At 29.8% G+C, this 23,377-nt stretch overlaps 2 protein-coding genes across 2 annotated transcripts; both read right to left on the bottom strand.

Annotated features, from left to right (window-relative positions):
• Nucleotides 1-10,215: 10,215 nt before the first annotated feature.
• LOC129961079 (uncharacterized) lies at nt 10,216-14,590 on the bottom strand. The gene is made up of 3 exons (XM_056074890.1): nt 14,430-14,590; nt 12,194-12,254; nt 10,216-10,999 (listed from the first exon to the last, which is right to left on the bottom strand). Exons 2-3 carry the CDS (start codon nt 12,228-12,230, stop codon nt 10,389-10,391), a joined length of 648 nt encoding a protein of 215 aa, XP_055930865.1. The 5' UTR covers nt 12,231-12,254; nt 14,430-14,590; the 3' UTR covers nt 10,216-10,388.
• A 7,173-nt stretch (nt 14,591-21,763) lies between these two features.
• On the bottom strand, nt 21,764-22,900 carry LOC129959674 (uncharacterized). Its single transcript, XM_056072562.1, has one exon. It carries the CDS (start codon nt 22,898-22,900, stop codon nt 21,764-21,766), a length of 1,137 nt encoding a protein of 378 aa, XP_055928537.1.
• Between the last annotated feature and the right edge of the window lie 477 nt (nt 22,901-23,377).

Raw genomic sequence — 23,377 nt, 5'->3', positions numbered from 1 at the left:
TAGAATTACTGACTTCAGATAACGATTTACCCCGAGATGAAAAAAATAAATCACATTCGCGACCTAACTGAGTTGGCGGAAACCATGTTTTTCCTTCGCGAATACCTACGTATTCTTTAGTTCGGAAATCCAAAGTTTCGTACAACTTATCTGCAACAATTAAATCACATAATTTTTTAAAATCTCTTTTTACTTCTCTTACCTGACAATAGTAATCAAATGTTGCAGTTAATCGCGATGCGAATTGTACGTGCGATTCGCTTGGTAAACGTTGAGCATTTTTAAAATTACTAAGACATTCTCGAGTGTCGGCTGAAATTCAGCTAAAAATAACTCTTTTAATTTTTCATAATCCGACAAATCCTGCTCAGTTGCATACGTTAAAAAATTATTAGCTTTAACCCCTAGCAAATTAATTAATATCTCAGCTTGGAAGTCTTTAGGAACTTCTTTAGTAATACATGCCTTTTCTAAGGAAGTAAAATACAAATGCAATGCCTCGGGTTTATCAGGAACAGAAATTGTTAGTGTTTTAATACTTATTAAATGTTCAACACTAAAAGGCACGTTTGATCGCTCACTAGGCAATGATTGTTTCTTCAATTTTTCTAGCTCAATCTCCTTCTCGAGTCGGGACAATTTCATTCTTTCCATCTCTAACTTGGATTGTTCAGTAACTGCCTTAGCCGTACGATCCTCATCGATCGATTTGATGACGCCACGGACAAATTCTTGATCCGTTTTAAAAACGTCAGAATTCTCAATTAATTTCTTAAGTTCCAAAATTTTAGCATTTTCTGACACAGTTTCACCGAGTTCTTCGACAAGTATTTTTAAATCACACTTCTTTAAATTATTCAAGATACTCACTTTGAAGAAATATGAAAGACTAAATATAAAACAGAAGTAGCACAGTACCTTTTAAAATTTGCTGTTCACCGGCTTCGAGCCCCCATGGTTGTGGGTGTGATGGGTTTTAATGCATCAGTCCACTTGAATTAGCTTAATCTTTTATTTCTTGATTAACAAATGATGATTCGGATGGTTTTTACAAATGGAATTCAATGATGAAGAAGGAATTTATATTACATGAAGATGGACAGTTGATGTCGTTCAAAGGATCTTTCCCACCTACGCGTGGTGCACTGGCATTTGCAGAGGAATTCTTCAACGCAAGAATTCCAGTTTCGGCCCTTTTTCAGAGTATCACGTCTTCTCGGTTTCCGGTCGCACCCTTCTCGGCGGACGTCCGTTCTCTCCCCTCGTCTAGTGAACTCTGAACTCTGCCCTCCGACTGCTGGCTATCACCGGATGAACTCAGAGTGCCCTCTCGTGGAGTTAATTTACCACATATATAGTGATTATTATTTAAAAAGTACATATAGTAATTGCTATTTAACTTATTTAAAATGGATTTTTTTGTGCATATATATGTAACATTATTTGTTGTGAAGCAGGATGCAGTTTGAAGACAGTGAAGAGACTTTTTACATTTTTAAATTCTTTTTAATCCATCGGGAAAGCATAATTATTTACAAGCAAAGACGCGGACATTTCGCGTCCGCCACAGCGCGGCCAAAAGCGGAAATGGGGAAGAAGGGCTGAAATAAATTATCCCTCGCCTTATATATCCTTAGATTTTGATAGGGAAAATATTTCTTCATTGTGCTAATATATTAATAAGATTCTGATAGGGATTTCTGACGCATGTCAATCACGTGTAAGCGAAATACAGGGATCTTTTAAGAAAGAATGTCCTTACTGGACATTTTTACCCCTTCACGCCGAGCGTGTGAAAGTATCGGCGTTTAGCTGACTAAGCAATTTTATGAAGCTTCTCTTGAATTAATTAAGTAGAGAAAGTGGAATTGGATCACGAAATAAGAGAATATTTTAGAATGAAGTTACTATGGGCAAAATTAAGATAAAATCTTGGAAATTAATTAAATTGAAATTAGAGTTAAAATATCATTATATGTATATATATATATATATATATATATAAACTATATATATTTTATATATATATATAGTTTTTATATCACTTTACAGTCTTCTACAAATTCTTAACCCTTAAAAAAAAACTTAGTGTATTTCAAGAATACTTTCCACGGCGATCATTTAAAAAAAATTACACTGCTTAGCTGCACACTTTTGTATACGTCGTTCATTTCTTTTACTTCACTGATTTCCAGGAAGGGAATTTTAAACTTCGATTTATACTTCTCAAACGAGTTTTCAGCTTTCTCTCATCAACAATGGAGTCGTGCATTACAGTGCGCATAGAATACGAGTATGTAAGAAAACTTTCACGAAGTCTATTAGTGTCCCTGTAATTTGGAAAGAAGTTCCTGGAATGAAAACATAGCCTGCTTCATCTAAAAACAGCTACAACTTGAAATATAACTCCTTATTTTTAATACATCTATTAGGTAATAGAGCTCCTAAATTATTGTAAAATTAATTTTTTTAGCAAAATTGTCATCAAACTTTTTAGCATCGCCAGAGCATACAGCTATGAATAAGGTGGAAGAATGTTTTAAGCATTTTAATGCGTTGATCTGTTTTATGCACTTTTTTATTAAATTAAAATCTTAATGTGCAATTTTTTTATTTTATCACATGTATATATAAAATGTGCTGATGTGACTTGAATTCGAGAAATGCTTTTTATAATAATCATTTTTAAAGAATTTTCCTTCAAAATCTTAAGATGTGATGCTGAAATATTCCAATAATTAGAAATAAAGTTTTTTTTTTTGTTTTGTTTTTCAAAGTCAGTTTCTGACTAATGAAAAAGACGGAATCATATTTCAAAAATTGTAAAATTTTTCTATCATTCAGATATTTTTTCCTCAAAACAAATCCTTTTTTTTAAACACAATCGTCTTTGTTACTTTTAAACTTTCGGTATTTATTTAAGAATCCCAGTTAAGAAAACAATACTATTAAATAAAACGCAACATTTTATGCAAGGATTTATGCACCTCTAATTACAGCAGGAGTTTCCTATAATCCAGGACAGAGTACCATAACACACCTTATTGAATCACCATTGTTTGAATTGAGCAGGAACTCAGTTTTCAGTGTCCGTAAGGGATTAACACGCCCTTTGCTCGAATTTCGTTTCGCTCCCTTATGGTTAGATAAACAAATTAATTAATTTTATGTACTGAGACAGAAAATCGTCATTTCATTCGAGGGAAGTAGTCCGTATTCAATAACGATTGGAATGTCCAATGTGTGAATATATAAAATTTTAAAAATTCGGGAAGTTGCATATAGTAGTTGAATAAATAGAAATAATATATATTAGAAACAAAATCACCCTCGTATTATTCATATACAGAAAGAAATCTAAACGAAAACCTAAAATTATTTTTTTACGCAATTTTACCACATTCTTTGTTGAAATCTTTCAAAAAGCTGCCTTTACAAGCAACAGATAAAAGATAAACTGAATGCATTTTACAGTTCACAAAAACGAAAAAAATGCACCAATTTTGTTATCTAATGTTAAATTTCAAAATAATGACAGATTGAAATTCATCACTAGAGATAGAAATTTTTTACTATACTTTAGATAAAACGAGGTTTATAACAATATGTGATATGATTTTATTCACTGATTTTTATATATTTATTCACTTGTTCATGTAATACATTGTTTGTAATATTTTTAAGACTCACACGACACAAAGAATAAACACAATTAATTATCAATAAATGATGCAAATCATTCATCATCATAGCTGCTTTTCATTCACGCACATTTACGATTTGCACATACGGGGCTATTTTTCTTAATTTCCTTATCAAGCTTCTTCTTGATGATTTCACTTAAGAAAATTAAAATCAAAGTCAAGCCTTGTATTCAAATCAGCATTACACAATCAAATCAATTCAAATCAATTTAACATTCAAGCGAGTAAAAGAAAGGAATTTTAGAAACAATTTTCTTCAACATGCGTACTTTCCTAACCTTTGTTCTTTTAAAATACTTATTTAATGCCTTTTTAAAATCTGGCTCCTCAAAACACTTTAAATGCCTTCTGCTAAACTATTATTTACGTAAGATATTTTTCCTTATCGGTCGTTATTTTCTTAATCTCCAGTTAGATAATTCAATTTTGTAAAATGTATTAATTTTTTTAATTCAATGGGTGAATGTGTTTGTATGTTCCTTTCTTTCCGTTTTTATGTGCTTTTCCCTTAGCAATAGAATGTAAAACTCATACTTGTTAGAAGATGCAAATCAGAAGCAATCAATAAAATTCGGATCCTGAAAACTTTTGTATGTGGAGATAATTGAATAAAATTAGAAATCTGTTGCAAATTTTTTCAACATCTGTGGGATGTTTTTTTTTTATTATTATTATTTTTTTATTTTAGTATTTTGCATGATTAGATATCATATATGAATATAATTGCTGATTTTATCAGACGTTTTAAGGTTTTCAATTTCTTCTTATATAGTCATTAGTTGATTCTTCTTGGCATTTATATTAAAACAGCTCTTTCTGACATAAAAACATTTTGCAAACCTAATTTTATTAATGGATCGCATAAATATATTTTTTTTTAGTTTCTTGAGTAGTTCAACCTCTCATGACAAGATTTCCTTTTTAGAATTCCTAAATACCAATACATAAATGATGCATATACATATTATTCGTCCTTTTTTTTTTTTTTTTTTCGCATACTCAGTTGCCTTTGTTAGAACTAAAACTACCCCAATGTTTTTCCGATTTTTTTTAGATAGTCTCTTCAAGTTTCATTAAACAATGCTTTCCACTCACTGCCAGGACCGTGGTGGCCAGGTGGCAAGATCTCGACATCGGAGCGGAGAGTTTCAGGTTCTAGACGCGATTCTACCGAAGAACCCTCGAATAAGCGGGCTTGGTGTGCATTAAAATTCCTCGGAGTCAAACTGCATCTGTGTGGTGTGGTATAGAAGCTTGTCCAGGTGGGTGCCAACTCAGGTGTCGTCCTCGTCGCCTGCCCGCAGTTAAAAATTCCGAGGTCCGCCGCCGAAATGGCGCTAGAGACGTTGATATAACTAAATTTCCACTCATTGCTCCTGACATTAATTAACATAGCATGAAAATATTAAATCGCTACTTTATAAGTGATGTTGACAAATATTCGATAATGAAGGAAATTACAAACCTGATTTTTTCCCCCATAACAATATAATTAAGTTGATTGTTTTTCTACTGAAATGCTCCTCATTAAAAAAATAATTAAGGTAGGATTTTGGAAACAATACTTCAATATATCAATAATACATAAGAAACGCAAAATTACTGAGTAATACTGTAATGAAATGTGAAAATCTTAATAAAGTTGATTTTGTTTTAACGCATAAGACTATAAGTATATCGACGAGCAAGAAGCAATGCAACTCGGATTCCCTGTCTCATTTTTTTCCCCCACAGTAATTACCCTAAATACAGTGAATAAACACGCACAAAGCTTGATCTGCACTTCTGAATGCCGCTAAAAAAAATTGACATTACACGCTCGCTTCTTCCCGCTAATTTACGAAAAATTTTCCGAGAAACTGGAGGAGAACTGATTACACTAGCGCGCAATTACTTGGTGATTTACGAAACTAGCCATTAGCTAATCAAAAACTAAAAACACTAATAATAATAAGGGTTTGAAACCTAAATGAAAACAAATTGGAACTACAATAATGTTTGGCTAATAATTTATTAGTAATTCGAAATTTTTCCCAGGCATTTTGAATTTTTTTTTTTATTAATATAGCAATGAAATATCGTATAAAATTCCAGTTTATTTTGCCGAGTTCGAAATCAATAATAAAAATTATCATTTTTTGTATTTTTAATTCTTTTGGTTAGTTAAATAAGTTCACACTTTATATCCCTAGTCATGAGCTTTATGCCCTCATTTGAAGTCTAATTTGCTCGAAATTCGTATAATGCATTCAATTAAAAAAAAAATGTCCTATTTTTTTAAAAATTTTATATCCTTTTAACGCGATTAGTGCTATTTATTTTGAAGTTATAGCACAACTGTTGCATTCAATGTGCTGTATACTGTATTAAAATTACTTATTTATTGAAGTATCGATTTACTTGTTGTTTATAATGGCACTTGTCATGGACAAGCTCTCTGACGAAGTCAGTGATTTTAATCCAAGAGAGCGTCTCTTGCTTTTTAGTAGTGCCAACTACAGCCAAGAGTACGTCTTAGCTACTCACGCATCACATTTGCTTGCACAATCCTTTTTTACAGTGGGACACATTCTCACATCTTATAGATAGAACATATGAAGAACAACCCTGCCGAACTGGGACTCGAACCCAGAACACACACATCACGGGGAAGACGCGCTACCCCTATGCTAGGACACCGGTAGAGATTTTTTAAAATGTGTAAACAATTTTAATCGTAACTATTTTTCTTTCTTTATTAAAATTATTGCTATTTATTTTTAATTACGTATTATTTATTAAAACTGTTAAAAAATTAAAATTAATCTTTACTCACATTTTTAATTTAAAAATTCTCATATTCACGCCACTTTTACAACCAATTCGAATTTGGTGGTAAACTGAATTTTTGTAATGGTTCCATCAGCTTCGCAACCAGTTGTTTCATCGTTCTTTGGAAAATTTTCTTGTCAATGCTAATATCCTAAGAGGACCTTCTTTTTCTTTTTTTTTGATGTGCTGAAATTCTCATAATTTTATCTTCCTTAATTTATGATAGAATCATAATAATGTTGAACGAGCAACCGAATCTGACTCAAAGAACAAGTTAAGACTTTTCGCTAACATGTTTTCCTCACTCGCATATAAAATATCACTAGAGCATGTCTAGAAATGTCTGTAAAACTTCTTTCTAATATGCTTGAGCAACTGTACTAGACTGTTATTAATTTTTTTTGTGTGTGTGATAGTCTGCGATGCACCAGGAAACTCAGTGTGCCCCTAATTTAATAGAATGTAATAAACCATAATTCTCTGAAGCGATTTGAAGTCGATTAGAAACAGCATAAATAGTAAGACAAATATTTATTTGTTGGAAGGATTTTTATGAAGGAAGTGTATCTTAAAACTCAATAAATCCATAACAGCACTAACAAATATCTAAACAATCATAAAATATTTTTTTTTTCCTTCAAGGAGCTGAATTGATTTTCTTTCAGTCAAAATGACTAAAAGAAAAACAATTATGTTGAGTTCATTGGAAACAACAATTTTAACAATTAATTTGGACAACAATTTTATATCGAGTTCATTGGAAACAACAATTTTAACAATTAATTTGGACAACAATTTTATATCGAGTTCATTGGAAACAACAATTTTAACAATTAATTTGGACAACAATTTTATATCGAGTTCATTGGAAACTGAAAACACCTTAATGTATTCTAATTTGTGGACATATTTCGAAACTAATTCTCAATGTTACTTTCCGAGATAAAATTCACAGAAACTTAGTACTGGTGAAATGAACTCAATATTGGTCTTAATCTAATTACTTGTGCTAAAACTAGGTCAAAAATCAGTGATGCACTTTTAATGTGAAATTATTATAACATCTCTTCCGATAATAAAGATGTATATGTTTTTTAACTTGACTGACTTTCTAAAAGACAAAATTTATAATAAAGAGCTACCAAATTTGACACAAATATACTTTGGAGGATGAAAATGTGTTCCTCTGAGACGTTTCTTCAAATTTTAATAAGAATTTAAACTAATCAATTGCCAAGCCATGTTTTGACATTTTCCCACTTCCGAAAATATTAATATACAAATATGATTTTACATAATTTTAAAATATAAGAAATTTTTTTTAACGATAGTAATTTAATTGTCGTTTATAATGATACCAATTTTTTTTTCTTCTGAATTTCGAAGTTTTTAAAAAATAATTCGTTTTTATGATTTTCATCAAGAAATTCAAACCATTGTCAATGTTTCATCAGATGGGAATTCGAATGACTTTTTTTACATTGCGGAAATCTTAAGAAAAAAGATATCGTTTATCATCTACACAATTTGCATTAATAAGGAAGTGAAGTTACAGGACTGTAAAAGAAGCTCAAAGCAATTCGTTGATTACCCGAACAGTCATTTTTTTAATGATGATTTAATATTATGAAACCTGATTACATTAGGACGATCTATTTACATTCTAAACTGATCAAGTGTAACGCTATTAAAATAGCATGGTTTTAATCACAATTTTAAGCTTAAAAATACAATTTTATGGGAATCATGTTTCAAACTATACATAAAGGATTTAATTGAAACTAAACACACTTAATATTCCTGGAGCAGAAGATGGGTACCAAAAACAGCAACTATGAAATAATTTTAGACAATTCAAACCGTGAATTTATCAGATTTATGTATTCACAGTAGCTTATTACAGCAATTTTATATTTAACTAAGCTATGAATTCGAATGGCATTTTTACATTGCTGAAATCTTAAGAAAAAAGATATCGTTTATCATCTACACAATTTGCATTAATAAGGAAGTGAAGTTACAGTACCGCAAAAGACGTGCAAAGTAATTTGTAGATTACCGAAAAGTCATGTTTTTAATGATGTTTTAACATCAGGAAACCTGACTACATTAGAAAGATCTATTTACATTCTAAACTGATCAAGTGTAACGCTATTAAAATAGCATGGTTTTAATCACAATTTTAAGCTTAAAAATACAATTTTATGGGAATCATGTTTCAAACTATACATAAAGGATTTAATTGAAACTAAACACACTTAATATTCCTGGAGCAGAAGATGGGTACCAAAAACAGCAACTATGAAATAATTTTAGACAATTCAAACCGTGAATTTATCAGATTTATGTATTCACAGTAGCTTATTACAGCAATTTTATATTTAACTAAGCTATGAATTCGAATGGCATTTTTACATTGCTGAAATCTTAAGAAAAAAGATATCGTTTATCATCTACACAATTTGCATTAATAAGGAAGTGAAGTTACAGTACCGCAAAAGACGTGCAAAGTAATTTGTAGATTACCGAAAAGTCATGTTTTTAATGATGTTTTAACATCAGGAAACCTGACTACATTAGAAAGATCTATTTACATTCTAAACTGAACAATTGTAATGCTATTAAAATAGCATGATTTAATCACAATTTTGTGCTTAAAAATACAATTTTAATGGAAATCATAAGTTTTAAACTATACATAAAGGATTTAATTGAAACTAAACACAGCTAATATTCCTGCAGCAGCAGCTGGGTACCGAAACCGGCTAGTATGAAATAATTTTAGAAAATTCAAACCGTGAGTTAATCAGATTTATGCATTCACAGTAGCTTATCATAGCAGTTTTATATTTTATTAAACTTCTTACTCATTATGTAATCAACTTTTATGAAGAAATCTTTCTTATACTAAACTTCGTGCTCATTATGTTAAATCTTTTTTTAAGAAATTTTTTCAGTCATCTTTCGTAATGAGTTCGCTTAAAATGAAAATTATTTTAAACAATCAGTAAACTTTAAACATATGTCTACAAAAGTTTAATAGGATGGAAACAAAATATTTTAAACTGCATGTCCAAGTAAGATTTAAATTTCCTTCCGGTGCATATCTTTGCCTTAGAAGGTATCGTCTTAAAAGAACAATGAAAATATCAAACAAGGTTTCAGCTGACAGAGGGTTCAATCAGCATTCATTATTACCACAATAGTTCCTTCTACATCAACTTAGAAGACAAACAAATAGCTTTGTTAAAACAATGAGGAAAATTAGTAACAGGTCACTGAATTCTAGATTTTTTTAAGTGACACTCATGCAACAATTGACTTTAGAAAACATAATGGAAATCGAATTTCAAATTAGTAACGGTCATCTATTTTTTTAAAATATCATTAATAAAAAACATTTTTAAATATCTGAAGGTTCTTTGAGAGTAAGATGTCTTCTATAAAACAATGTTATATGATAAGCTTAGACAATTTAAAAATAAATTAAAATTCTTCGTATGTAGACTTTTGAGCAATATGCTTTCTTTAAATACTTAAAGCTATTTTTTGAATTTCAAGAAATGTCATTTTTAGTCAGAATTATTGTTAGAAAAATTGGGTGAAAAATAAATAATAAAAAAATGTATTTTAATAAGTACATTTTTATTCAGTGACAAAAACTACTCCAAATAAAATTGAATGAGATTTTATACACATGTATCAAACTTCCAACTTTTATTCAAAAGTCTGAAATAGTTCAATATTTTTCAATTACAAAAAATAAAAACTATCTTTATCCTTAAAATATTTTGATGTCATGCTTTTGCTATGAACACATATAAAAATGAATTTATGAATGTTTTAGTGACAAGGCGCTTTATGATAGTTCCATCAGTTTGGTAACGGAATCATTCCAACAGCTTTATTTAGAGCATCTCGGTATCTTTGGCTCATGGAATTAATTACTTGAGCTTCAATGTGTGACCTAAATCCATTTTCTAGGACGTACACAAACTTGTTTAATGGTCCTAAACCAGTGAATTTTATGTCAAGTTTTCCAACCTGAGTAAAATAAAAGTTTTTCACAGTTCCTGGCATACCCGGTGTCTGACTAGTAACTTCGAAAAAGACTGTGGTACTAGTCGCATTAGCTTTGCCTTTGATGTTGACTTTTGGCATCTTGCCGTATTTCAATTTTCCATCGTAGTTTATCTTTAAGTTATCAAATGCAATAGTGCAATTGATATTTCTTGATCCGAAGCTGTAATAAGGTCCTTGACACTCAGAAAATCTTCGTGCATTAGAAAGACCTGTGAGATTACCCTTGGTAAATTCAGCCTTGCCCTTTACTTTACCAATGATAGCCACTTTGTCTTGAAATTCAACTTGGAAGTCTGGCAGAGAAGCTGGATCCAAACTAAGAGTTCTTATTTCATTTCGAAGGGCAGTATTCAGGACACTGTCCACATATTGGTTGGCAAGGGGTGATGCCAAAGCAGTACCTGAAGAATTAAATATATTTTTAAGTTTTATAAAATATATTTTAATAATAAGTTTTTAAAATCAACTTCGTATGTCATATATGAAATGTAATGGAAAAATGAAGAGTGGAATTAGTAATTGAAATGATCAGGATTAGACTTTTAAATATCAATAATGTTTTAAAAATAGTAATAATAAATTGAAAACAGACAAAGAAAGAGAATAATCTATAATATCATTGACTGCATTACAATATTTGCTGTAATTAACATTTAGGATTATAACTTAACCTCTTGAGTTACAATTAGATGACATGTCCACTTAGAATATGTATTTTTCTTTCAATCCAAGTAAGAAATCAAAGACACCTAAGATACTTCACCGTATCCAAGAGCTATTTTCCTTTTAAATTAATTGCTACATAGTCACAAATTTAAATATTCAAAATTCTTTAATTCGGTACAATAGGCGGACATGTCACTGTAAGCGAAGGGGCTTTATGTAGAGCAAATTTTAATTAGATATTGTTTTTTATGAATTCTTAAATCCCCTTTTTTTTAGCAAAGTCAACAAATCTGCTCTTGTTTTGTTTACTATTTAAAATATTATTATAGTAATTGACATCAGGAAAGCATACAATATACGAAAAAGCATAAGTATTGAAAGTTCTTTTGAATTGTATTAATAGTTTCTGTCGCTGATGCTCTAAAAAATGAAATAATTCAATGAAAATTATTTTTAAAGTTGTATTTAGAAATTATTAGTTCAGTTTATCAAGCATTCTTTCAATAATAAAGCATGAGATTTTTTTCACTTATAAGAAATGCAAAAAATGCATCAAACACAGAGATAAGGAAATTAAAACTAATACATGCTTTTGGGGATTTTAAACTCTTTAAAATCTACAGAAACTATAAAATAAAGTGCATTTTTAGAGTTGTATGAAAACTTAATTGTACTCTTGTTTTCCATTTAGAAATATATTTAACTTATTGGGTTTATCTTCGATTATTAATCGAAACTATTTCATCATGTCTCCGTTAAGTTTATTTCCTGTATTCAATAAAAAAAAAATTCTTAAATGTGCAAACCAAAAATTGCTTAAGTTGAAATTTATGAATTAGTTTTAATAGTTAATAAAATATATCAAGGAAGCTTCATAACTAAACATTCATTCATTTTTGTGATGTAATTCGAAATAATGAAATACTCACCTGTAAGGAATAAAATGGCAAAAGGAACCCAAAACATTTTGCTGATTTTACCCTTGAGCTTCTATAATGAAGACATACAAAAATCAGACAAATTGTAAAAGTAAAAATAAATATGTGGTATCCATGATAAACTAACTGTTTAGACGAACTAAGGAAGAAGTTTTTATTTTTAGACAGTCTATAGTTTATAAAATAGTCATTCAAAACTGTAGAAAGCAGCAAGACGAAAATCCTATTACTCATTAATTTACTATATTACCGCTATAGTCCAATAAGAAAAATTGGCGATTTCACATGCATACATTAGTTAGGATTTTTTTCATACCGTCCAAAGGACATGAACATCAATAATGCGTTTTTAATTAAAAACTTTAATAACACGCTTTTAATTTTTTAAAAGTTTATTACAATGATTGTCATCTGATATTGTCAATATATTTGAAATTTATTTGTCATCCCGTTGATACATCGAGGAAGTTTACAGAGCGAGTTATCGATTCAGACGTCGTCTTCATTATCAGAGCAATATTTAAAATTTCGAAATTTATTCACAAATCGTCCTTTTCATTGTCTGAACGGGATATTAACATAGTGCTGATAGATAACTCACGTTCTGCTACAAACTCTATTTATAACAGAGGATCACCAAACAACTCGTATTTTCTGCACGCCGTCCTTAGATGCCACCTGTTGAGATCTGCTGAAACTACTTTCTATATTCAAATATTTACATCAGTTATCAATTTATTACACTCGATTTCTTTCCCTTTCATAAAAAAAATTAATGAGTTATTACATGATTAATAATTAACTGCGAACAAAGAAAGATATACCTTCTAGAAAGAAAAAAATACCCTATTTCTCGGGATAGTTGAAAAAAGGAATATCCTCTCTTCAATGTGTTTATATAATCAAACTAAACTAAATTAACGATAGCTTTATTTTAATTTCATTATTCAATGGAATTTGTTTAAAGTGCATCACTCCCACGAAACAACAGACTTTATTTTTCAAATTTCACTTAATTTTCTGAAAATATATTTGTATTAAGAATGATATTTGTAGCTGAAAATTATGAATTTAGAGAAACTACAATTTTCTTGCTGAGTTTAAAGACTCGAATAAGAAAGAAGAAGAAATAATAATAATAACTAAAAAAAAACCATAATGAAAGTTTATCTATGCATTGATATCCAAAATATCAGTAATTTCATTCATTGCCAGTTTAAATTTTAGAAAAAAATGTTTAGGAAAAGTTTTAAAATATATCAAGAAATCGACATTGTTGCTTTCCATTTTCCTCTTTACTAATTCAATAGCTTCTTTTCTGACTTATATAAGTTTGCTATAAAGACACTGAAAAATGTTGTATTCAGAGAAAATTAGTCAGGACAAGAACTATTTTTGCTATTTCGAGAAAATTCTTTTCTTTTAATCACATTATATTTTCCGATATTCGCTTTAAAGCTAAGATTGTAATAACGCAGCTAAACACTATTTCCAATTTAGGCATACCATAGAAACATCTTGAGATAAGTATCGAATGGAATTAATATCCTAAAAAGGCAAGCAAGTCGCCATGTATTCATTTAAAATTCACCGCAGAAAACTTCAAAGTAAGAAAGCTATAGATCATTAAGAGATTTGCTAAACACGATACCATAAAAAACTGATGCTTACTTACATTAAAACTGATACAAAATAACATTAGCATATTTACCAAGGTCAATGAATACTTATGGTATGTTTAAATATTGATATAAAAAGCCAAAAACAATGATTGCTTCATTGATTTTCATATTTTTTTTTTTACTTATGATTATTACTTTTTACTTTACTTTACTTATTTGCTGATTTTTTCCAGTTTGCTTTTATGCTAAAAAGAAAAGCTGAAAAAATGTATGACATAGAATTTTTTTATTTCCCTCTTTATAGATTCTCTATACCTTATTTTCTCACCTTCATGAGTTTGTTATAGCAGTATAAAATAACACTGTATACACTTGAAAAATATCAAGACAAAAATTAATTTCGTTACATCAAAACCATCCACTTCTTTTAATTTAGTTCTCAAAATTCCTTATGCAGCTGAGCTTAATAAAGCGATGTTTGATACTACTTCCAATTTAACCAAATAAAAAAATCACTTAGAATTTAAATTTACGAAGTAAAGCCAAGTGGAAATATAAATTTCACTTGAAATATCATTACGAAACGGAATGAAATATTTTCTTACCAAAAATGCAGGTCTGTAGAAATACTTTTTGGTGCCTCCACTGATTCGATGTTCTTTTATAGGAGAAGATAAATCAGGTACTTAACAAATGACGTACAGGTTTGATAAAGACTCTATTTCTGTAAAATCGCTAATCTCTAGGATTTTTTCGAAACTTCTAAGAATTACCATCTGATAAATAAAAATAATAAAAGGTAAAAAAAAAATTCGGTTCTTTTACCGTTGGAAGAAGCAATATTTGTTGATCCTATGTCACTCTTTGAAACCCTCAGGACGAAGCAACGTGACTACTTGTTAAATATCTTATCTTAAATGTCAAGAATACTCTTGATATCATTTACAAACTGAATTTTTTTTATAAACGAAAAAAGTGAAACTAGGACTTGTTGAGTTTTTTACATATAGTGCTACAAACAAATACTAGTGTTATTTCTGTCTAAAGTGAAACCAGGGCTTGTTGAGTTTTTTTTAAATAAATACAAGTGTTATTTTTAAATCCAAAGTTTTAAATTAGATGTATCACCTAAGTTTATTGGATGTCGATAAATCTATTAGACATTATTATAACAATGAATATAGATTAATGTTTTTTTATTTTGTTTTTATGGGCAATTTTTTTCATGTTTGAACGCTCCGAAAAAAGTTTCTTTGATTTAGGCTCATTTTATTGGAATCATTGTAATTTTAGTCATGATAGAGAAAACAGTTTAATGATAAAAAAATTATTAATTTTTTTTTCTAAATTTCTTGCAGAATTATCTCGACACATTTAAAATGGCAAACATATTATATTCATAAAAATACTAGTTTCTCATGTTCAACAGATTAAGGAATTTTAAATTCCTTTTTGGAAAAAATTTACACGTATCAATTAATAAATTTCTGCATTGTGTTCAAATAATAAAAACTAGTATTATTTATAAATTTTTACTGATAAATTTTTCAACTAAATGATCTTAATTTGAAATTAATTTATTATATTCGAAAATAAATCAAAACTTTCATATAATGGTTATGGATTTAGCTGTTCAATTCATTAGCACTCAAATCATGTTGCAGCAAGTTCAGCTTTCAAGATAACATGAAAGATATTTTAATATGGGTCAAAAATTCGTAGCAAGTAGAATTAGTTTCTATTCTTATAACAGAACATAAAATTCGGACATAATTAATTCTATAGATACTTTACATATGTTTTATATTATAAACGTAATATTTAAAATTTCTAATTAAAAATTAATAATTCTTAAATGATTCAATTTATAACATTGAAAGTAATAAATGCAACAACATTGTTGTTTATTTGACTCTGCGTCCTTATTTTGGAGCATCATTGTTTTATACCACTGGGTGTCCAGAATGGGGGGAAAAAATCTTTTCAATACAGGGAATTCTGATTCTAGGAAAAAGGAAGAATCGCATTGGAAATCAAAGAATCATGTAAACGATTCTTCTCAAAATGTGTCCCTTTCACTTGAAAGACTAGAAACTAATAGCAATTCCTTTTATGTTTTTGGCTTATAACATATTGTTGACTTAGTAATACCATTTGTTATTTATTCCGTGTTTCCGTTAGAGCTTATTTCCCCCTATGCTTCATTTGGCTTTTTTCATTCTTCATTTTCTTTATTTTCAAAGAAAAATAGGAAGAGAAAATTGTCTTGTACTTGGCTGCAATGTATAAAATTTGCCGTCGGCATAATATTGCGATGCTCGTCGTCATTTTTTTTTTTTTTTTTTTTTTTTCATTCTATGTCTAGAATGGACAAGTGATTAAGAGTGGGAAAAAAATAATTAAAAAAAACATAGGAAAAAGAGCAAGAAATAATACTGACAGCAATGCCCTCAACAAGAGATGCTGATTCTCAAACAATACATCAAAAACTATCATTTAATGATTCACATTCAATATCCCTCCATTTTCTAGCCTCAATGTTTATCTACTTTTTTAAAAATTGAGGAAAGTATGGCAGAACATATTTGTCATTAGATTTTGGACGATTAATAAAGATGAAATCAATAGATTGTGCTATTTGTGAAGAAAAAAAAATGTATCGTGACCAGTCGTCCTATCCAAGAAAAAAAAAATTTTGAGCTAATTATAACTTAATGAACAATGACGAACTTTGCTGGAATTTATGTGCTCATATTTGCACAAATGGAGTTAAGTCACTAATGGGCTCTAAAACAGGTTTAGAATCTCAATTTTTATTGCAGCACAAGGTAAACGAACGCATTGTTATCTACATTATTGTACGCTTGTGGTGAAATGTATACCGATTATTTTAAAGGCATGCTATATGATGCTGTAAATATGATGAATTTCATAAAAGCAAGACAATTAATTCAATATTATTTATTTTATTATGCTAAAAACTAACTAGCCAGCATAAAGCTTTACACCAGATGGATCTGAGCTAGATGATTGTGGAAAAGGAAAATATTCAATCGACTTTTCGTTATAAAAAAATGAAGAATTAATTATATATAACTGCGTAACGAAATATTATTGCTGCGCTTAGTCTGTCTGAAAAATATATTTTAAATTTTAAAATAAGCATTTTTTTTTTCTTTTCAAAAACGTTTCTTAGATTTATTGAAAATCGATGAAATAATTAATGCAATAGTTCTTAAACTAAACATATAGTCATTATAAAAGTTCACGTATTCTTCCGGTTATTCAATGCAGCCTAAATTATATATAATTCTCACCTGGGGATACTCCAGATATTGAAACGAGTAGCTTCTGGTATAGTGGCTGATTCCCGTTTCCCCGGTGGGCAATAATGTCATTTGGTCTAATTACCTCCACTTTAATGTGGGGATGTGCCACCGACGGAAGAGGTTACGCCGCAGCCGATGACGGCCATTAGGAATCAAATTTAGCTTTCCAGCTGATGATTCAGCTACCCCAGATGTTTCAGTAAGATGGAAGATACTTCTTTGTGATTTTTTTATATAAAGTAGAATGCTTGCTGCGTAATATAGTGTAGTTGCTATATGTACTCGTCTGTAATGTTATAATTCATAAATGTTATCTATGATTTTTTTTGCCCCATTTTTCTTATACTGTTTGAAAATGTTATTCGTTTATTATAATATATATTTAATAAAAATGCAAGAAGATGCGCAATACTAATATTTAGCAAAACATTTATATAACATGATATAAGATAATTTATGTTGAAGAGTAAAATTCCAGAATTCGCAAAAAATAAATATATATTTAAAGAAACAGAATTATTGTTCAAAAAAGAAATGTTTTCTTTTAATTGTAATGGGAAATTCTTAGCAGGGATTGCCGATACAGAAATCGTCTTGACTATCTCCCCACGGTTCAAAGTTTCGGGTTCAAGATAGAAATAGTTCTATGGCAGCTTCAAGAAATAGATGTTAAACTAACTGAAAAAATGAACAATCAGAGAAATATTTTATATAAATTTATATTAATTTATAAAATAATTAAATAAATTTATATATTTATAAAATAGAGTAAATACATAACATAAAATGACGAATTTAATTTATTTCACATAATAAAAAATAAATTTAATAAAAAAAAATCTTTCAAAACACGAGCTTTTAAAAGTGTATTATAAAATAAGCTTTTTATTTTTCATTATTTTATAGTTTTCAATCTTTAATTTATAACTCATCATAGTGAATATTATAAAATTTCAGAGTATTTTCTTTCCAAAATTCACAGTCAGGTATCATAATACGAATGGACTCAAAATTTAATTAAATTAATACATTAACTCATAATTAAGTCCTGAGTATATCAAAAAAGTATGCAATCATCCAGAACAGAAAAATGTACAAACTGTATCAAGAAATGGGTAAAAAATTGATTTAAAAAAATTCCTTTCTTACAATTATGAAACAAATCAAGTGAAATAAATCACTCAATAAATTAATGTGATGAGTTTTTATAGATGTCTTGGGTTTAAGCAACAATCGATCTGAAGGCATGTTCCCCATAAGGCATAAATTTTATATTCGGTTTTAATGCAGACCATAGCCAGAGTGGTTTCAAAATTGAAAAACTCGAATACTAGCTTTGATTTCACACCAATTGAATTCTTCTATAATTTAAAAATGAATCATTAATTTTTGAAATCTAGTGTTTTCTGATGACACTTTTAGCACAAATAGGAAATAATTCTTAAGTGAAAGTTATTTTCAGTTACAATGCTTAACAGTTTTTTTAAAATACATTCATGTTACTTGTTTTGTTTTGCATTTCCTTAAATTATTGCTTTTATCAAACGAGTTTGTAACTAAATTCATCTATCGTTAAATCTTTCTAATATTAAAATGACAACCATTTATGATTGAGATAACATCATCAGTTCTGAGTATACAAGAAGTCCAAAAACTGATAACACAGCTGATAATTTTTCTTGCTTCTTCTTTTGTAAGATAATATTAGCAGTTAGAACATTTCACTTTAATCATTTACATCATTACATTTAAAAACAAATTCTTATTTTCTGAGAAATATTTCTGAAAAAATATGCAACATATGTTTCGCAGATAATTTATCTTAAGGATAAAATATTTTCGATTTTTTTTTCAGTTGAGTTTAATGGATTTGTGTTTTCCATTGAATTTTATAAATGTTAGAAAATGAGCCAAAACGACAAAAGACCATGACTTCAATAAAATTTGAATATGAACAAATTTTGTCTTTAAAAAATACATTAAAAATCATCACAAATCTTAATAGCTCTAAATATTTTATTCTTTTAATTCTAAGATGGCTTTTTAAACACTTTCATTTAGTTTGAATAGTCTAATGTTTATACAATTGATAATTTTTTAGAGGACTTTGCTTTCCCTTCCTCACGGGCTAGATATTTCAAATTCTATACACTTATGTATTCTCTATATTAATGTACTATTTCAGATTTTCAGAGCTTAATTATTAGATAATTGATCGATTAAATTATGATTCATCGCTCTTTTGAGACGAAATTGATCGGAAGGAAAAGTATTTTCTGTTTATTTTTCGTAGGTAGATTTCTTCCATAAGTATCTGCCATTTTACAATCAAGTTTATATAAAGATTTCATCATATTTGCCAATTTGAAATCTGAGCTATCGTGTTCACAGTCAGACATGATTCCAAATAAGTGTTTTTCAGTCTTAAATTCTAATCTGAAATGTCCAAAATCATCAAAATCTCGTGAACGCTTTTTTTAGAATTACAATAATCTCTCTTTGCATACATTGTATACGAAAAAGTAAAGAGCCACCAAATAAATACATTATTAATTTTTGTCATTCACTGTGTAATAAAATTTAATTTAAAAACAATCATCATGTTTTAGCAAGGGAGTGTCGAATAATAATTGCTTTGTACAAAAAAATATTAATTATCTAATAACATGGCAAGAAAATTGCCAATTACCGTTAAGCATGTTTTGAAGGTACTAAGTCTTAAGAAGAGTAGCTATTTATCAGTATGAAATTGACAGATATGATTTCAAACTTCTATTTTCATCTACTAAATCTCGAACTAGTACTTTTTTCCAATATAATAAATTTTTTTTCCTAATTTTAGACACTAATAGAGTATCCTATTTTTATTTTCTGAAATTTCTAGTGTTTTCATTTCTATTCAGTTTATTCATTTCCATCTGTTCCTATGGTTCCATATGGAAAATGGAACGAAAAATGATTAAGTCAACAGAGGTTCATAAGCTTCTGAGTGCCCTGATGAAGAAAACTTACTCGTGTATTAAAAATGTTTATAATGGTTTGAGGTCTTCACAGTGTGATTCGAAGTTTGATTTCATGTTGTAAAAGGTCTCTACATTTGACCTTGATGTGTAAAGTTTTATGCTTTAGGCATATTTGCTTCTTGAAATATTTTAATGCAAAAAGTAGATTTCTGCTTTCCTATTCACAGTGAATACTTTAGATTCTGTCAAAGCTAAAAAAACGGGAAAATGATTGTTAATAATAACTACTGACATTGGTGTAATCAAGAAAAAGTGTTATAGTGTCTGTTTTGGCCCACGATAGCTCAGTTTTTATAAAACTCAATCACATATAAATGAAACACAAACTCTTGGACTGTATCTCCATTGCTTTATTCTCTTCACTCACAACACACACACACACTCAAAAGGTTGTATCATTTCACCACTTGGTGGCGCTACAAAATTAGTAGGTGGAGCGTTCTGCTGACTTATTAGCGCCAACATTCCGCCCCCCTTGAAATATTATTTCAAAATTTCAACCTTACACAAATAAAAATTTAACACATTACTTAAATAGACAATGCAAAAATTCAACAATTATCTAGTACAAAATACAAAAGAATGTTACACTTTTAAAATAAAATTGAACATTGAATACAAAACATTTCTGAAAAGAAAATATGAGATATTTTAATATGTACAATGAACAACTTAAATATACATTATATATCGTTTTAAATACTAAATACAATAATTAATTACACCAGATATACATTGATTTTATTCACATGGTAATAAATAAATCTTTGAAATTACTCTTTTCGTGACTCTTTGTAATTAATATAGAAAGGTCCACAAAAGTCTATCCCAACATGAGTAAAAGGATAACTAGGTTTAACTCTATTGGTTGAGAGATTTCCCATAATTTGGGTTACAGTTCTAGGTTTATTTTTAGCACAAATGACACACTCGTGGATAATTTTTCTGGCTGTATTTCTGCCAGATAATGGCCAATATTCCCGTCTTACCAAATACAACAATGTTTGTGCACCAACATGTAAATATTTAAGATGAAAATATTGCATAACTAACAAAGTGAATTTGTGATTCTTTGGAAGTAATATGGGAAACTTTTTATCATATGACAAATCAGAATTACTTAATCTTCCTCCAACACGTTAAGACACCGTTTGGGTCTAGAAATGGGTTCAAGCAACTTACCCGACTCTTGTTAAAATTTTCACCTTTTTCGTGAGCTTTCATTTCACAATTAAAGGCAGCTACCTGAACAAGTTTGACTAAAGTTAACTTGGCCAACTGCAGTTCCTTGGTGGTTAAAGGACCTGATATTTTGCTCGAGTTTCTCAAATTATTACTAAATCTAAAAATAAAGGCTAAGATTTTAATAATTTTATAAAACTTATTTGACACACTAAGTATATTATCTAAAAATGATGAGTCCACAGCTGAAACTAAACAGCAATTAGTCGGATTTTTAAGTTCTGCTAAATAAAGTTTCTCAGAAGAAACGTCCCTGTTCTGCACAGAACTGTCCAATGGATCGTGGATGTCGTCGCAATCACCAGGAAAGTTCACAACCAGTTCTTGGAGAAAGGTTGGGCCAAATCACCATAAATCACTTAGTTGCATTCTCGTTGGATCAAGTTCCCTTGAAATGACGGGACTTTGTTCGGAAGGAACATGATGCCACTGATTCAGTTCTGTGGATTCTTGAATAATAGCCACTCTGTTTGCAACAAATGTTTTTAAGTCTCGTGACTCTTTTCTGATCCACGAAAGCACGATTGTAGAATCTGAATAATATAATACTGACGTAATATCCATTTTTAATGCATTTTTTACCTTCTGCATCAATTTGGTGAGTAGAACGGCACTGCATAACTCTAAACGAGGTATAGTTACCTGCTTGATTCGTGACACACGAGATTTACTCGCGATTAGCTTCACTTTCACTTCACCCGCTGAATTGACTGTTCTGGCGTAGACTGCAGCACCATATGCCTTTTCAGACGAGTCACAGAATCCATGAAGCTCATTCACTTCCGCGTTTGGAATAACAATACATCTTTCTATGTTAATGTCATTTAAGTTTGTTAAAGATGTTACAAACTCTTGCCATTCACCAGCTTCTTTCGCGGGAAGCATTTCACCCCAATCAATCTTGAGCAACCACAATTGTTGCATGAATATTTTTGCCTTCGTGATCACTGGCCCAAGTAATCCAAGTGGATCAAAAAGTCTGGCGATAATGGATAAAACCGACCTTTTGATAGGATGGGCATTATGCTGTAAATCTACTTTAAAGGTAAAGCAGTCAGTTTTAGATTTCCATGAAATTCCTAAAGTCTTAATTTCATCCGTAGATGAGAACTCATACTCTTTCTCCGTATCAGAAATAAACTTAGAAGTATTTCCACACCACTTGTGTAATGACATCTGGGCGGTTTTTAGAATGCCAACAAGTTGATGTTGCAAAGTTTTTGTCTCTTCCAATGTACTCGCTCCACTTAAAACGTCGCCCATATAAAAGTCATGACACAAGACTGATGCAGCACTTGGAAAGTTTTTTCCCTCGTCAATGGAAATTTGTTTAAGTGTTCTCATGGCTAGATATGGAGCACTAACCGTTCCGTAGGTAACCGTATTTAGATGATACGTTTTAACGGGCTCATTAGCTCCCTCTTTCCATAAAATTCTTTGGATATTTCTTTGACTCTCATCTATATTAATCATACGATACATCTGACGAATATCTGCAGTAAATACAAATATATGCTTTCTGAATCTAATTAGCAATGTAAATAGATCGTCTTGAATCACTCCGCCGTTATACTGAATTGAGTTGAGCGATTTTCCACTACTAGTCAGGTGGATGCATTAAACACGGTACGAAGTTTAGTTGTCATTTTTTTAGGCCTATAGATGCCCTGATGAGGCATATAATATGTCACTTCAGATACGAAACTTTCACCTTGTATCTCGCTCATGTGGCCTAACTCCTTATACTCCTTCAGAAAGTCAGAATACAGTTTCAGATATTTTTGGTCTCTAAACAGGCGAGTCCACGGCTATTCGAGTCGTTTTAGAGCAATATCCCTTGAATTCCCTAGACATGACCAGTGCTCTTTAAATGGCATCGCCACAGTATATTTTCCTGTCTCATCTCTTCTATGTGTTCACGCATAATGCTCATCACAAATAGCATTCTCTTTACTTTTA

Source organism: Argiope bruennichi, chromosome X2, assembly GCF_947563725.1.
Source record: "Argiope bruennichi chromosome X2, qqArgBrue1.1, whole genome shotgun sequence".
NCBI classification, from domain to species: domain Eukaryota; kingdom Metazoa; phylum Arthropoda; class Arachnida; order Araneae; family Araneidae; genus Argiope; species Argiope bruennichi.
The sequence above is the reverse complement of the archived record's forward strand: the minus strand, read 5'-3'. Positions and strand labels throughout refer to the sequence as shown.

Bases quoted from the DNA above. Each gene is read 5' to 3' on its own strand.
- LOC129961079 (XM_056074890.1), bottom strand. From the start codon at position 12,230: ATGTTTTGGGTTCCTTTTGCCATTTTATTCCTTACAG. The intron at 11,000-12,193 runs GTGAGTATTTCA...TTAATTCTTCAG, and splicing joins TGCCATTTTATTCCTTACAG to GTACTGCTTTGGCATCACCC.
- LOC129959674 (XM_056072562.1), bottom strand. From the start codon at position 22,900: ATGTATCGTATGATTAATATAGATGAGAGTCAAAGAAATATCCAAAGA.